Genomic DNA, 17,505 nt, shown 5'->3' with positions numbered 1-17,505 from the left:
TTTTTTCTGAATGTCAGAAGAGGCAATTTTTCCCTTGCCAGGTGGGTCGTTTTTAACCTTTTTGGAGAATATAAGTAAGGTTTTTTCTGGAATCAAGCCGAGGTATGAGATAACCTTATTTAAATCTCTTGCAAATATATAGTGTGGTCATTAGCTGTAGAAATCCTTTAAAGACCTTAGAAGCCCTTCCAAAGCAGTACAACGCTCCAGAAAACGCCTAAATTGTGCCAGAAAAGGAAAAGAAGGCTTGGGAAGCTCTGAGATCAGACGATGAAATGTTTTGAAATGGTACCGAAAAGGCTTTGGAAAGAGTTCGAGAAAGATGCGCTGCGCAAGCGTTAAAACGCTATAACGAAGGCTTATTGCACGGGAAAGCCTTCGAATGCTCTGAAACGGATTTATAAGCATTAGCGCCACCTTCTAGCGGTTTGCAGAACATTTTAAGTAACTGTCTATAGAAGATTCGAAATATGTTCCAGAGCTTGTAGTCGTTTGCAGCGCTAGTTGAGATTATAAAGATTCAAAAATAATGTTGCAGTAATAATCCAGAAAGTTCTGGAAAAGGACTCTATACCATTGAATTTACAACCATTTTATAAATTTTGATACCTAATCACGCATAAAATCACTTTATTTAATTGTTTCCATAGAGATTTCAAAATAATTAAAACAATACTGTCATTTTTAATGCAGTTTATGCTTTGCACTTTTCAACTATACAGTCTTTATAACTAGGTACAAAAGCAGGTCTCAGTGAAGAAGAGTACCTATACGCGAGACGTTTTTATAATGTAGCCGAAGCTGCGGCCGCCGTAGTGCAATATTCGCTCCCCACAAAGGCAAGAAAGAGGTACGAAAAGGCGTACAAACCTTTTAATGACTGGCGCAAGACTAAAGGAATACCTAATTACTTCCACACATATTCCATTAATTGTTAGTAATTAAAAAACCATTATCCTTTGTGTAGGTATATTAATATTTAAAAAATATCCACATAGTCTGCATTATAATTTATCCAATCGTTGGTTGAATTACTTATTCAATGAACGATCTAATTGTTATTTTGCATGTACTAGGACTGTAATAGGAGTCAGGCAAAAATATTACAGTACTAGTCAGGTAAAGATCAACTTTCTAATGTCAAAATAGCCCTGAAATTGAGATTCTCTTGACGGTCTCAGGTAAAACGATTTCCGTTGAAAAATACACCGTCCATTAAATCGCTTGTTGTAACAATATATTAAGATACAAGTGTATAATCAAGTCTTTAAAGCACGCGCAACGAGTTTAATGGCACGACGCGAAGCGGAGTGCCTTTAATAATATAATAATAATACTTATTATCCAAACAAGTATATATACTCAATAACAGGACAATATTCCAAAAAAATGCAAAATCAAAACGTTGCAAAGTGCTTTAAAGACCAATTATACACGTGTATGTATTTTTTATTATACCTGCAGTATAATTTAAGAATAGGAAATACAATGAAATCATATTAACGTTGTACTCGAATAAATGTCTAATTAAGGGAGCTGGATGTTTGTAATTTAATGATTGCCATGGAAATGTCACTTGACGTTTGCTTATAAAAATCATCGTCTTTGTGAATAAAGCGATTTCCGTTGAAAAAGATAATACACCGTCCATTAAATCGCTTGTTGTAAAACCTAAACAAACGTTGATAGGTGTAAAATCCAGTAAAGCCTATTATCTATAAAGAATATGAAAAGTTGTTTCCATGGATGAATAGGAATTAGTTACTTACGAATAAAGTCTTAAATGCATCGATAATGCTGGCATATATGAAGGAAATGTCTAAGGTATTTAAATCATCTATCTTTTGGTGCATTCATTCAAAACTTCAAACAATGCTGCGATTAAAAAGTAGAACAGATTTGGAAGCATACCCTAAATTACGCGCGTTTGTGAAAGCTTCAACCAAAGGATAGGTACAAGCCAAAAAAATGTTCTGCATTTTCAGAACTTTAAAGCACATGTGTTTTAAAGGCCTTTTTTCGCACGCATTTGAGTGTTTAAAACGGTGATTGTGATTCAGGTATAATAAAAAATAAGCAACTATTTAAATAATTTAATTATGTTTAAATTTATGTATTTGGGCCGATCCCGGAGGTACTGCAAGACCGGGCCAACCCGCGACGGAGGTGGAGCAAGCCCCTAACCTCCGTCAATTTCCAAAAATCAGTTTAATATACTGGACCCGCATGCGGGTCGTATCAGATATTAAGCTGATAAGAACAGATACTACACTTTGATCTTAGCCATAGGCCGAGAAGCGATAACGGTCGTAAGCGCGGATTAGAAGTTATATTGCCATTGTAGAAAATGACGTGTCAGCATTGCGTGCTGCGCCCTCAAGCGTCTGTTTGCAATAAACTAATTTAGAATGCTTGCAATTGTGGAAACCAGCTGCTATATAGATTAAGTATTAGCATAGTGTCTATTCTTTACACTAAGGTACTAGATGGCCACCCTCGCCATATTGCAATGATCATTTGAGTATTTAAGGGTGCGTTTGCACGCCATGGTGTAAGAAAAGTGAACTAAGAAGTATTTTTGAAATATTCGTTGCTTTGTGCTGCCATCCCGAATCCGCGATCCCTATTTGTACTTCGTTAGGTCGCTGACACTCGCATACATTCGTCTTGAGATAAAATTAAAAATAGTATTTTGCTTATCTTTGGTTACCACCTGTAACTGTAAATATCGTTCCGTAACCCTAAAAAGGGAATTTAGTGATCTTGCGAAATAAATTCTACCTAAAAATACTTATTTACCATAATATGCGGTTTTGTTCAGTAATTCAATTGAATGCCAATAACAGTGCCTATAGTAATTGTAATTCCTGAAATGCCATTCAAAGTTGGGTTATGTTATGGATTATGTTTACCTTACAGTGACTTTATAGAGACAGTGGCGACAACAGGGTATCTCGTTTTTGATTGGTCGTTGGTTCCGGTCGCCATATTGGAGCTAAATTCCAAACTGGCCAATAGAAAACCTTCAAAACGACGCGGTGCACTCCGTGCTATAATTATTAATTATACTGTTTTGACAGTGTCACCTGTAATTGTCACGGCTTCATGTTACTAGTTTACACTTTGCTTCTTGTATTTGCTTTATTTTACGTTTTCCGTCTCCAGTTTTATATAAACTCGATTTTTAAAGACGCATATAGTTTGGATTTATTACGATATTATAAGGTATGTAATTCGCTTAGTGTTTTTAGATGTAAAACTGTGCCTAACCTTACGACTGGTAATTGATGTAAAATTTTTTTCAGAAGCCCTAAATACCTAATGAGTTTAGATAGAAAACTGGTTAGAGAAGCAGCTTATCCGAAATTTAGCAGCAAATTCAATTGTGATCGTAAATACGTTTGAATTGGTTTCATGTTTGCTGGAGCACATGGAATATTGATCTCTTGTACTCCGTGGACTAGATCAACGTGTTTTGTCTTCCATTTAAGAGACTAAAGAAATACTTTTAAGTCCGGAAGGAGCAACACGCGACAGGGGACAAGAAGTGACAGAAGACACTGAAATGTCAAACACAATTTAATGATTATTTATATGTACATTTTGGATATTGCACCATATTTCATACTTATTATACCGTTTTCCATATACCCATACCTTTTTGAATTTGGGAGGCATTTGTTTTCCCATAGGTTGTTCTGCAAAGCTTTAAACGATCATTTCTGCGCCGTTCGTTTTGAACAAGAATCTTTACTTAAATGAAACTGACATTTATTATTCTACGCTCACAATTTGACATGACAAGGTATATTGATCTTACAATCAATTTTTTAGCTCCAATATGGCGGATTATGATAAGTTGTCGCCACTGTCCTTATAAAGTCACTGTAGTTTACCTGATTTTCTATTAACTGCAAAATAACAAAAAAAACCAGTACCTACCTAGGTAAGTAAAGTTGAGGATCTTTATTAAGGATCCTCAGATCCTTTATAGTTTTGTATTGTCGTCCGTCTGTCCGTCCGTCCGTCCGTGTGCGCTCTAACTCTTTTTAAAAGTGGCCGATTGTGTTGAAATTTGGTATACGGGTACGTTGGACATTAAGAACGGACGCTATTGATTTTCAGGAAGCTGGTTCAACAGGAACAAAAGTTATACGACTTCGAGTGAATCGGGAACAGGAAAAACTGCGAACTCAATATAATAAAAATTAACATATTTCATTCCCTAGGTCATGTATCGAGTTCGGACTTTCGCTAGATTATTCCCTATGACTCTTAGATGTGTAACAATTCAATATAACTCTTCTCTGTGGTCTCGGTCAAAAGTTTTAGAGCAAAATGTACCCAAAATTATTCTTTACACATGAATTTAGAGTTGTAAAAGCTTTCAAACGCATTATCTTGATGCTGAAAGAGTTGATAACGTGCACGTTTGATAACCGCATGTGTGTGATTAAAAAATGTTAAATTATTTTTCTGAGGCCACATGGATTTTGATCAAAATATGTCAAAATCGTTAATTATGCACCAAGATCGTTGGGAAAAAGACTACGCGCATTATCTCAATGCCCAAGACATGAATTTGATGCATTTTTGGCGACCACGTGGATTTTGATCAAAACATGTCAAAATCGTTATTTATGCACCAAGATCGTTGGGAAAAGACTAGGCGCATTATCTCAATGCCCAAGACATGAATTTGATGCATTTTTGGCGACCACGTGGATTTTGATCAAAACATGTCAAAATCGTTATTTATGCACCAAGAGCGTTGGGAAAAAGACTAAGCGCATTATCTCAATGCCCAAGACATGAATTTGATGCATTTTTGGCGACCACGTGGATTTTGATCAAAACATGTCAAAATCGTTATTTATGCACCAAGATCATTGGGAAAAAAACTAGGCGCATTATCTCAATGCCCAAGACATGAATTTGATGAATTTTTGGCGAAAACGTGGATTTTGATCAAAACATCTCAAAATCGTTATTTATGCACCAAGATCGTTGGGAAAAAGATCAAGAGCATTATCTCAATGACCAAAACATGAATTTGATCTATTTTTATGGACCACATGGATTTTGATCAAAACATGTCAAAATCGTTATTTATGCACCAAGATCGTTGGGAAAAAAACCAAGAGCATTATCTCAAAGCCCAAGACATGAATTTGATGCATTTTTGTTAACTATAAAATGTATTTTGTAAGATTAAAATAAATTGTCGTTAAAAGTGATTGTAATACTGAGGATCCTTCGATATTTCGTTGTATCGGTTTATTTTAATATAGTTCTATTAATGGATTGTTTTAGGCTATCCTTCGACTGTACACATTTCCGAAGATTGACTTCCGACACCGAGTAGGTACATTTTTTTCCGATTATCATTTTACCGAACGATGTCATTGCAGTGCGTTTATATAAGGCCATCGGTCACATCATGGTCAGAACACGGTGCGGTCAATTATTGTAACTGTGTATTTCTGTACTGTTCATGTTCTGACCGTAACCTGACCGATAATAATGTGAATCGGCCTTAAGGAATACTCAGCCTTTATGATCACAAAGGACAATCCACGCAATATTTTTAGGAAAACCAGATTTGCAAGTCAGCAATACTAACTCATAATTGAATGTTATTTGTTTGGGTGTGAAATCATATTTTGATATAATACCGATAACATTGAGATCCTTCACTCAACGATTGAATTATTCAATGCCGATAGTATGTAGTTCATTCAAATTATGGGAACCAAGATGGCATCCAATCGGTGGGGTTTCGTTATTATTAATAGTGCTTAAATTTAGTTGTAAGTGACGTGTACATTTATTATCGAATAAATATATAATCTTCAGTTACTGATTTCTTGCAGAGTTGTCTGATAGCACTTCCGAGGTGTAAATACCATCGTACAAGTCGACAGTGCTATTAGATAGCAACTTGGGCGAGAGTATTCTTGCCCATAAGTAGCGCTTCGTCTGGTAAACGTAAGCAGTATTAACACTGTATTATCAATTCAGAAACACCATCCCACATAACCTCTTTTTGTTGTAAGCTCTGAAATTTTTATATTAATTAATTATAACGTAGAGTGAAAAATCCCATGATCCTAAACTCAACGTTTATAAATACTTCTTTTGCCAGTTTCCTAACCCAAATTTTGAATGTAGGTAACGTTAACCAGTGTAATTCCTACTTATGGTACGGTTTTTTGCTGGATACATTTTATCTGCATTAATAACCAACAAAGCCAATAAAGGAATAAGTTATACTGCTAAAAAATAGATACATTAATACATTCCAATAAGTACTCCAGTTTAAATTTCCCGCTTTGTAAGAATAGTATACCGTAGCCATCTTAGTGGATACACGTTGAACTACACTGAGCACAGATTTCTTTTCTATAATTGTTTTACGAGTTATTTTCAAGTGTACGGAGTTCATACCGTTTGTGCTTTAGAAACCACATATTATCCATTTTTACATCACGTTTTATTCCTTATATGTTCAAGAATCTGGAGAAACAATTTATATTTCAAAAACTTCTTTGACCTTTGAATTATACACAAAAGATTGCCATTGCAATCGAACGTCTACTTTATACACTTTCAGAGAATGTGCTATGAGTTTTAGTGCAATATAAACTGTTCACTCATAATTTACATACATTTAAGAACAATAAACAACAAACATTTCCCAAAAAAAATGTATAGTTTTTAAAAACGGTATGAATTCCGTTAGGCATGTTTCCCATAAGAAAGCTATTGTGAGATAGGCAACACACAATACTGATAGCGCGCCCTTAAAGGGTACATCGGCTATGCGTAGTTAAGACATGAGTTTGGACAGGAAATAGAAACGTTTAACTAAGTAAAGAACTATGTAAAGACTGGATCAAAAAAGGTTAAATTTATTATGTTTGGTTTTTTATTCATTGAATATAAGCACCATAGTGTAAGATAGCACTTATATACCGCAAATAAAAAATTCACAGATTTCGCAATCCTTGCAACCATCGGAGGCATTGGAAATAATAACCGTACAAGTACAACGCCATAATGTAAAACACAAATAACCCTTACTCATACGGTATCACTTGGGACATTTGCTCCACTCGCACGTAAGATCGCTCGTGTTGCAAACGTAAACGTTCTGACTAATAAGCGGCGTAACATGCTTGTAATACTATCAATATGCGAGAATTTTAAATTCGAATTAACAAAGCGCACTGTTAAGTAAGTAGTATCGACAGTATCCGCGACTTTTCCTAAATCTACCGATCACAGTCGAGTACGGGACAATCATCACTTCGATGCGACACCAACTGTCTTGTTTTCTGCTTGACTAACCAGTAACTTCATAACCCATGCATTTCCATTTTCCAATGCTAAAATGCAATAAAAGGCTTCCTCGTGCTTGTCAAACTTGTATTTTAATTTAATTATTGCCCAACTTCCGTCGGGAATTTAAAAAATTATTTATAAACTCATTTGAGTTGTTCCTCTCCACGGAAATCTTTAGTAAAAGGCGAAAGATTTATTCGCATTTGAAGAGAAACCAGAGTATTGTTTACGGGGTATACGAAATATTATCATACACAAGCGAAACATTAACGCGTGTAAATTTTTGTAATAGCGTCATCTGTAGGACGTACAGGGAATGAGTGTAACAAGTTTGTTGCAAGTTCGTTTCATTAGAAACAAAAAATCTACACGTCGGTATACAACAACTCAAGAATCAAAAACAAGTATTTAGTGTCACGTGTAACGAGAACTGTAGCACTGATTATACACACAGTGTTACAGTTACAGTTACAGATATCTTGAAGTGTCACCTTTCTGAACCAGTTGCAGAGAATGTAGTGTTTGTAGATATTGTTAGTATTGTTAGTTGATGAAGTGCATAAATAGTGGCGCCACTAACAACTTAGACACTTGATCTTACGTTGAGTGTCGAATATCACGTTGTCAAAAATGCGGACAAAGCATACTTACCTGGCGTAGGGGTTACCGTGATCAATAAGGCGGTTCCCCCAGGATGAGGCCCTCTCATTGCACAACGATTGGGCTGACACCTGCGATTATCCCTAATGTGGATAACTCGGGCGCGTAATTTTTGGTAGTCGGGACTGCGTACGCGCTGTCCCGGTTTTAATATAATAGAAACATTGTTAACAATCAACTATAGGGTAGTAAACCACAAGATTCAGCAATGTGTATGTTATCAACTTAACGTGCAGTTCTGTAGAAAACGTTCTTTTGCCGACTAATTCAAACAATATAGTTATTTACATTCAAGTCGGGAAAATGACACATTACTGGCGAAGAAATATTGAAGTGCGAGGCCCCTCCGGGGCCCGAGTACTTTATTTCCGAGTCAAGTAATGTCGTTTTACTGACGAGTTTTGTATTAAATTTTACCCGAAATCGTATTTTAGTATAAAATTTCAATTTTTATATAATGTCAATCTGTCATGATGACAGGAGTCATTATAGACGTTTAGAGCAATGTCATGCGGCCGCTAAAGTGACAGGTGCGGCCAGTAAAGCCTACATGAGGCAGCCATGATGTGCTCTCACTTGGCGCGAAATTCAAATCAACTAATCTCACGTTTTTTAAATAAATTACTGTGACACATGTCATTTTCCAAGTCTGCAATAGTCTCAAAACTTGAGTACTAGGAAAATTCCCCTAGAAAATAACTAAAACGTGGACATCATGGCCGCGCCCATGCTAGGGCCATTTTTACCTCTATCCAACTGTTTGATCAGCAGTCCATCTTCATTTATAAGTTCGTGACTTAAGTGCACTGACTTCTTAGATCAGTGCTTAAGTGGCCTCTGACTGTGGTTAACGTACCACAATCACTTCCGTTATCATTACCGTTCCTGCAGTGGCGTAGATATTTTCTTTCCACTAATAGGAATAATGACAAAAAATGTAGGTATAGAAAGACGTGCTCGCGGTAAAACAAACAAAATAGACAAGGATGGGAAAGTATAGAGATCATTGATTATAAATTTAATATACATCAATGTCTTCCATACAACTTGACTACCATTAAAAATTCACCATGACGATCAATAGCTACAATTCACTGGATGGTCACTATTTCTGAAGAGTCAAATCCAAATGTCTTTTAATTTTAAGGACCACGGAAGTGTTGGGGTGCCTTGAAAATCTGCGTGCCCTGGAAGAATTGAAGCTACCAATGACTTTGATTTCTAAACCGAAAACTGACAAATCTAAATGACTCCGAAGATTCAGAGTGACCGATGAAGACTCTGGAGTTTTACTCATTTAATATTGAGAACTTATTTTTTTCTGAAAATTTGAATTATTTGTATGAATTAAAGCAAGACTGTTCGAATGCTTTATTATTGTCGTATTTGTAACATTACAGTGATATGCTCGTCAGACACAATCTTATTCCTAAGCATATCATGAAAAAATGAAAAAATACAGCCTTCCCACATATTTACAGACCACTTGAGTGCCGTTTCATGCGTGCTGGTGCATGCCTAAGCCACGCTTTTATAACATCTTCCACTTCCTTCTGTGTACACTTGTCAGTCTGTACAACTGTATCTGAAATGACAATTACAAGCATTGGATATGTTTAATAAATTCTATTAGTATTTACCGATTATCATTTTACTCAGTTCACATTCACTGAAGGGTAGTTTATTGTTCCGCATCCCAAAAAAGCTGTATCCACTTGCGACCGAGTCGTCCAGAATGAATTTTAAGATGTTATTTGTTTTGGAAGCCACATTTTTACCACCTAATGTGGCAAGGTAAGAAACCTAGAATAACGAGATGTGCTAGTACTAAATACAGGGCGTCCCAAGACGAATGATGACTATCTATATCTCGAAATATTTTGAAAATATGACTATACCATTGTCGATAAGAGGGATTCATCTAAAATCTTTTCAAGTTGGTGGCACTTCTGCTAACTTGATAATTTTAAATGGAACACCCTATATATTATTTCAATTTTAAATTCCTAGTAAAATTTTATAATGCCCTATACCTGAATTTAGCCGTTTATAACAATGTTCCTCCGACCCAATCGCACTTGCCAATTTTTTCAACCCAAGCTCGAGCTGTTATTATTAAGGTGCAGAGCAAAGTGATGCCAGCTTTATAACCTGTCCGTCTGTCTGTCTGTGAACACGATAACTGCCAAACGCTTGGACCGATTCGGTTCAAACTTTGCACAGCTGACCTATACATGCCACATGTAACAAGTCTATTGAAAATGGGTCAAACCGAGGTGCTCTGTCACTTTTATTTAATTAGGGCGGGTTTTCTTTTAGAAGAGGTTCCATTTTAGTGGTATAGAACATTATACATAACATAAAATAGTAGGCGATTCGTTTAAAATGCGCGATAACATCGTTTTCCGAGACAACCGGAAGTGCCACCCATTTTAGATGAATTCCTTTTATTGACAAATTATCAAAAAATTCCGAACTTTTCTTTTCGAGATATAGATAGCAGTCATTCGTCATAGGACACCCTGTATTTGTATGCATCGACTCTTGTACTTACAAGTTGAGACCTATTCTGTGGATCTTTTAAATAATTATCACACACATAAAAATCTTCTACATTTCCTATCGGGAACTTTACTGGAAATTTTTTCAAGAACTCTTGTCGTAGTCCTATAATAGGTACATTATTTGCTAGTTTCATCTGTAACTCAATGTTTTCCAGACGATTTAAAATTTGGTCAGTCTGTTGTTTTATCTCAACAACCAAACGTAAGATATGATTCAGTGCTACAAAAGGGGGTGGTTAAATTATTCAAGAAACCATGTTATACTACCATTTTCACTCTGCGGTGTATTAAGTGGATTTTTCAATGCAATTGGTGGTGTGAGATTTTCTTTCCTAGGTACATGTCTCTGAGAAGTGCAACCTGAAAATACAAACATATGAGTTTGCAGAGAGCATGCATATCTAAATTTCCTGACCACTAATCAATGCTGAATGAGTTGAAGACGGTGTCCTTGGTGATAGTACATTTTCATCATCGGAATCTTGTAAGCCTACAGCAGGTACTGTTAATTAAACTATTCGCCAAGGGGCTAAAGGGCTACCCACTACATAAAAGATGTACACTAAATTATACTATGGAGGATTATTTATTTGATACACTACTACTATTGTACCGTCACCGACATTCCATGTAGTAAACTAGTGGGTAGATTTCTGGGATGTTTTAAAAAGAAAGTTAGTAACAAAATTTCTATTTCTAGCAAAATTTGGAAACAGATTACTGCTGTTGTATTTTGTTACAAAAAATTACAAGAAATACTTAGAACACATTTTATAATGAATATTACATTTAAAAATCTCTTATGACAGATGCCTACCCTGATATAAATACAACATCTTCCTTTTTTTTTTTTTTTCTAAAACAAACAAATCAAAACAAACTTAAAACAAAACATTATTATGAGATTACATAAAATAATCTTTAAACTTATTCGGTAATTTAACAATCCGACCACTGTTGTTTTGTTTAATATTAGAATCAGGAATTGGGTCATTTGAAGGATCAATTTCACAGGTGGTTTGATTGTTAATAGTTTCTAAGTTATTATCAGCGGTGTTATCAGAAGAACGATCCATATTTTGAGTTTGATCATGATCATTTGAGCAGTTTGATGAGTTGTTAATTTCAAATTTTGTATTAGTTGGTTTTAGTTGGCTAAAGTTTCTTCTAACAACATTGTTCTTATTATTAATTACATTAAAAGATCTAGGAGTGGAATGATTACCAACTACTTGTCCTTTTTCCCAAAACTGGTCTTTTATAAGAACATTATCACCTGTTTTCAAATTTTAACCAAAATTTGAAAACAGGTGATAATGTTCTTATAAAAGACCAGTTTTCACTTAAATTTCCCTGTAGTGACAAATTAGCTGGAGGTTTGAATTCCATTTCGGCTTTTCTTCTTATAATTAGGTTCAGCCGTTCAACAATACACTTATTTGATGTTTCGGAACCTATACTTCTTGAAAACTTTGCTCAGTTTAATAAACTAACTGCCTCGACTGCGCCATGTTGTATTTTGTTACAAAAAATTACAAGAAATACTTAGAACACATTTTATAATGAATATTACATTTAAAAATCTCTTATGACAGATGCCTACCCTGATATAAATACAACAACTGCTAATTAGATTTTTACGATTTATTTGAAGATCTCTTAACACAACGAAGATGATAAAAAATCACTAAGAGCGATTAATTAAAAGAACATCTTGCAATGGTCCAAGAACCCTAGCTGGGTATGCAAAAACCAAGTTAGAGGTCTAGGTGATGCCGAAAGATGGATGATTTATGATACATCCACAGGTAAACCTAGGACTTATGTAGTCTTGTACGGGTGAGAGGGGGCAAGAGGAAGCTGGTCTTTGAATTGTATACATAGGTTAGCTCCCACATGAAGAATTTAAACAAGAATGCTAAAGATGGTTATGGATATACCAATATATTGATAAACCATTTTTGATCGTGTGATTCGATAATTTGATTTGATAATTGTCGATACCAATTACCAATTCGAGCATGCTATTCGATATTTTATATTCTTTAACCTCTGAACATTCGAAGCAACTTATTTTTCTGTCAATAAATAAAAACTTCATAGAAAAGTTTAGTGCCAGTTTACGAAAAAAGAACATAAACAGAATTAGAACTGTATAATATGAACGTGATGACTATGGTGACTAAAAATTAAAAGACACATTTCCGTTCCCAATAATTATAAATAAATATTTATCATTTTACCACTTGCCAAATGAAACTCTAAAAATAAAATAAATAGACTTATGGAATATCTGTAGAAAATAATAGATACCTACTTATTATTTGTAAAGTTGAATTAAAATAAATTGTATCCATATGTATGTTGATTTTTATGTTTAAAAGTGCGAGACGATATTGTGATATATCGTCCATCGATAATAGAGATAATATATCGATATATCCGTATGTATATCGATATTTCGGTACATCGATATATCGGTATTATCGATATTTTTTAAATATCAGACACCCTTAGTAAAATGTACATCAAAGGAAGGAAGTGGATAACCCTCACTCTATTCTGCTATGGTTGACCTACCTCGCAGACAATCATAATTGTTCGAAAACATGTCACCATCCTCATCCTCAGAATCAAAATAGTGTCCTCTTTTTCTGTAGCGTTTTGCCGGTGTACGCTTTTCTTCATCTCGATCCGTCTCAACATCCGATGTGGCTTCAAATCGATTAAGCTTGTTTACGGCCAGCGAGAATTCATCTGACAATGCAGCCTATTTAGAATGAATTAGATTACACAAACTAACTTACTGCTCTCGAACAATTTCCGTTTTAATTTAAAAATTCTCCATCTGTCGGAAGGTTGCTCGGCTTTCTTGACGGCCATATCGAAATCGGACTGATACTTGTAAGGAGGCCAAAACACCTCCTGTTTGCGAGGGGTTAACCAATTCCTGTTGATTATCGCTACTCCTCCTCCAGACCTTGCATCAAACTCAACACCAACAAAAGCCATCTGCAATTGCAGTAGGTACTTACTAGAAATTACTCAGGTGTCAATTAATTGAGTTATAACTCGAAATTAATCTTAATTTTGAGTGAAGTTAAGCATTGATTATACACACCACCTGTATAATCCATGACTCTTAATTTTTAGAGTTATAACTGGTAGCTAAGTACAATTAATATGAAAAAATTGGGTGTACAGGTACCACACTTACTTCTATAGGTATTTATTCACAGTTGCTTTAGAATGTTACGTATTTTTGCGCTTAAAATTGCAGTTCATATAACGTGACAAAACTGAATGATTCACAAAATGGGATAAACAATGCTCTGCAAACTACCCCTAGGCCTAGCCAAAACTGACCCACCGGTACCGTTAGGTTAGGAATACACTTTTCGCGGGAAATGTCCACTGCAGGCAAAATTGCGACGTATTGCACGTTTGTTTACGTCACAAAATCGCACAAACGCCTGGTGACAATGCCACAAAGTATGTTTGACGTTTCCACAATGACATTATGACGGCATACCTAATAAAATGTTAAATCGTAACATATCTAAATCAAATATATATTTTTCTGGATTCCAGTGTATTTTTTTAATGCAGTTGTCGTGTTTTTCGAATTACATAAAAGATACTTATACATTTAAAAATGACCAACAAATGACGTAACAAATAAACGTCTTATTTACGTTATTAAAATACGTGAAAATAACGGCAGTTCAAAACACAGCGTCAAAGGTAACATAATAAATTATTAAAATAGTTTCGCGAAAAATTAATGCAAATGTTCTGAAGTAAAATTTACTAAATAGGTATACATTTTACAGCAACATAATGAATAATTGCATATAGCTAATAACTTGTGTATAGGATGATCCAAAACTGTGACTCTTAAAGTCTTAACTCTACAATTCCAAAAAAAACTATATTTTTAGCGCTTTTTTTTAAGAATTAAAAAAAATGTCTTATTGTTTGCGTTTTGTCCATCCGTTTGTCCAGATTCACTTCTGCTGTTTTGAACTACTACTAGGGGAACGGTCCTAGAGTCCTAGAATTTTTTGCAAAATTTGCCTCTACCTTGAAGGTGTGCCAGATGAGCATCAAATTTCACTGTCTTGGGGAGGAGGGGGGGGCATGAATTATCTCCTGATATGCTGTGTATGAAAGTAAAACGATGCTGCGAAAAAGTTCAAGTGCAACATATTTTTACATCTAAAAATATGTATAGGGTGCTCCATAAATGTGGTATTAGATACATACGGACTATACTTTATTAAATAATGGATTGTTCTAAAAATGTTACATACTTTTTGTTAAGCATTCAAGTATTTTAAAAATTTAATATTTTTTCAAAAAATCACAGTTTACACGTGTCAAACAAGACAACCATATTTTATTAATAGAAAATACTATAAGCTAAATTTTTTGTACGATATTGATACATATGTCCTTTAGCATCTTTCGAAAATTTGGCAACATTCTACAAGGTGTTTGCAATACTGTACATAGGGTGTCCCAATTCGAAAGTGACCATTGGGATCTTGGAAACCTGGAAGAAATATGATACGAAGTAGGTTAAATGAAGGAAAAGTTGCGTATTTTAGGACTGAATCTAAAGCTGCTTACAAAGTAAAGGAATTCCGAATACTTTTGGAGAAATCCAGAAAAAATTTGTAAATCGCTAAATTCTTTTGTATTGTTTTGTAACTTTCTTTGAAGGGATGTTTGAAAACAAAGGACACTTTTGCAACGTTTTCTCTCTTACAAGCTGGCATAAGTTTTAAGTTCGACGTTTTGGTTTTTTGGGAATATTACCACCTTCTTTTTTTAAGGACAGACCTGCATTTTTTATTTTATATTTTGAGGGTGCTCGTCATTCTGAAAAAAAACATGTATCACACTTGCATGGTTACTAAATGATACCATCCTAAAATTGACAATAACGCCAAATTTACACAAAAAAATAAGGTTCGTAGCAAACTTGTAACGATTTCTTTTCTACGCCGTCATGTAGCAGTATTATTGTACACAATAATCACAGTATTATATTACTTGTCGGAGAACCCCTGTAGGGGCCGAGGGAGGGGAGCGGGGGGATATGGAATTGGTTTTATCCTTCACGGTACTTTAATGAAAGGTATCAACGAACGGAATTAATTTCTACCAACCATAGTCCTCCTCCTCGGCCCCTTATCGTGATCGGATATATTTCTTTATATTTCCAGAGTAGATTGTCGAGATGTGTGGAGTAACAGGTTCACATATGGAACGATTCATACATTTTATTATTATTCATTATACAAAGTTTAAGTGTCTTTGAAGAGCCATATATATCTGACACTTATTTATACAGAACTTAAAAGTTATATCGAAAATACAAAAGTACATCCCCAACTACAAAGATTAAAAATGCTTTTATAGGTAGATTATATTCTTTCCGCCTGAAACTTTCGAATCTTTAAGAGATGTATTTACCACCCAACGCTCTCTTTAAAAAAAGGACTATAAAAAAACTTTAATCGGAACCGAGGGTTGGAACTGGAACCGAAAGAACCGGTATCGGAACCGGAACCGATTATTAATTATTGAAGTCACAGAACAGGAACCAAAACCTATAATTCATATGACTCCCAATCCCTGCAGAACTCAAAATTCAATTATTAATTAATTAATTAAATTATTATCTTGAAATATAAGTTGAACTTATCTGGAAGATACTCGTTAGTTAAATTGAATCCAAATAAAAACACTTTACTTTCTTATAGCTGGGTCTACACACGCATAAATTAATATATAGTAGTGTGACCAACACTCTTAAAGGAATCGGTTTATTTTAAATATAAAAATACAAAATATTGTAGAGTATAAAGTAACAGTAGTGATATCAAACGCCCGTTTTGCTAACGAAAAATAAAGAGCAAGACGTGCTATTAATTAAGAGTTTGTGGGAAAAAAAGTTATTTGCGCACAAATGGTCTACCAGAGTCGGTGACAATAAATTACGTTATCTAGTTTAATAGGTCCATTCGCTTTTCGAACTAATTCGCAACTTTTTTCGGGTTTGATTTAAACTTACTTAATCCTCCGGTTGCATGCTCTTGATTATTAGAATGTCGCACAAATAAAACCTTTGCGATAAATTACAGGTGGTTGACTTAAGTTTGTTTGCGGCTATGGAGAATGTAGTCGAGTTCGGTCGCAAGAAGAAGGGCGTGTTTGTTGCAAAAATCATCAAGTTGTCGTCCAACGTTTTTGTTGTCACCGATCTTTCGATACAGACACCTCTACTCTAGCCGACATCATCGTTATCAACATTAAAGGCACCCAAAGTACACGCTTTTTGGCCATCGCTTTCTTTGTTTATTGGGCCTTCGTCTCAGAAAACCTATACTTACATCGAAACAACAAGAAAGTTCTTTCGACTAACCAAACCAAGTGATTTACGTTTAGTTGTATTTTAATCAATAAACACTTTACTCATTCCTTCAACATCCCTCTTATACAAAAGCATAGCAAACATTACAAAATACAGTCCATTCAAATATCGAAATTTCGCTTTACACGCAACATCCTGCGCAAAACTATGGATGATCGACTTAATCATTTTTCCCGATCGCTTCATGCTAAGTTCCCCGCAGTTTAATCTGAATTCTTTTACACAAAATAAATCCTAACCTGCGTCACTTTTACAGGTTTTTTTAACCGCTCGACGCGAACGATATCGTAACTTAATGCGCATTGTCCCCCTACTCTCTCCCAACAACAAAATTCCCACTACTTGATTGTTTCATTCACATCCATTTTGGGACGTGCAATCTTCTCCACCAATAAAACTGATTTTTTAGCCAATGAGATTCCTTTATAGGTCTTGCCTACGCGTGGAATATCGATGCATCGGCAATGTACGCGTCCATGATTCTATCGGATTTTT

The 17,505-nt window shown here is 35.0% G+C and overlaps 1 protein-coding gene and 3 non-coding genes across 5 annotated transcripts; 1 reads left to right on the top strand and 3 right to left on the bottom strand.

The window, feature by feature from the left end:
* Positions 1 to 2,112: 2,112 nt before the first annotated feature.
* Positions 2,113 to 2,302, bottom strand: LOC116179885. The gene has a single exon (XR_004147068.1). It is a non-coding gene; the product is annotated as a U2 spliceosomal RNA (small nuclear RNA).
* A 5,150-nt stretch (positions 2,303 to 7,452) lies between these two features.
* On the bottom strand, positions 7,453 to 7,567 carry LOC116179879. Its single transcript, XR_004147063.1, has one exon. It is a non-coding gene; the product is annotated as a U5 spliceosomal RNA (small nuclear RNA).
* Positions 7,568 to 7,987: 420 nt separating this feature from the next.
* LOC116179884 lies at positions 7,988 to 8,149 on the top strand. The gene has a single exon (XR_004147067.1). It is a non-coding gene; the product is annotated as a U1 spliceosomal RNA (small nuclear RNA).
* Positions 8,150 to 9,360: 1,211 nt separating this feature from the next.
* Positions 9,361 to 14,010, bottom strand: LOC116179672. Of its 2 annotated transcripts, none has more exons than XM_031499485.1 (8): positions 13,786 to 14,010; positions 13,376 to 13,602; positions 13,149 to 13,325; positions 10,984 to 11,058; positions 10,836 to 10,928; positions 10,559 to 10,788; positions 9,645 to 9,807; positions 9,361 to 9,589 (listed from the first exon to the last, which is right to left on the bottom strand). In XM_031499485.1, exons 2-8 carry the CDS (start codon positions 13,578 to 13,580, stop codon positions 9,480 to 9,482), a joined length of 1,053 nt encoding a protein of 350 aa, XP_031355345.1. In that variant the 5' UTR covers positions 13,581 to 13,602; positions 13,786 to 14,010; the 3' UTR covers positions 9,361 to 9,479. The 2 variants fall into 2 exon arrangements, with proteins under 2 accessions (XP_031355345.1, XP_031355344.1); XM_031499484.1 differs by having other exon boundaries at positions 13,376 to 13,580; positions 13,786 to 14,007.
* Positions 14,011 to 17,505: the final 3,495 nt, after the last annotated feature.

This window comes from Photinus pyralis, unplaced genomic scaffold (genome assembly GCF_008802855.1).
Source record: "Photinus pyralis isolate 1611_PpyrPB1 unplaced genomic scaffold, Ppyr1.3 Ppyr1.4_LG8, whole genome shotgun sequence".
Taxonomy (NCBI): domain Eukaryota; kingdom Metazoa; phylum Arthropoda; class Insecta; order Coleoptera; family Lampyridae; genus Photinus; species Photinus pyralis.
Note: the sequence above shows the minus strand (reverse complement) of the source record. Positions and strands in the feature narration are given on the sequence as shown.

Coding starts and splice junctions, on each gene's coding strand:
- LOC116179672 (XM_031499485.1), bottom strand. CDS start 13,580: ATGGCTTTTGTTGGTGTTGAGTTTGATGCAAGGTCTGGAGGAGGAGTA. Junction 11,059..13,148: donor CAATTATGATTGTCTGCGAG/GTAGGTCAACCA, acceptor TACCTGCTGTAG/GCTTACAAGATTCCGATGAT. Junction 9,808..10,558: donor CACAGAATAGGTCTCAACTT/GTAAGTACAAGA, acceptor TCGTTATTCTAG/GTTTCTTACCTTGCCACATT.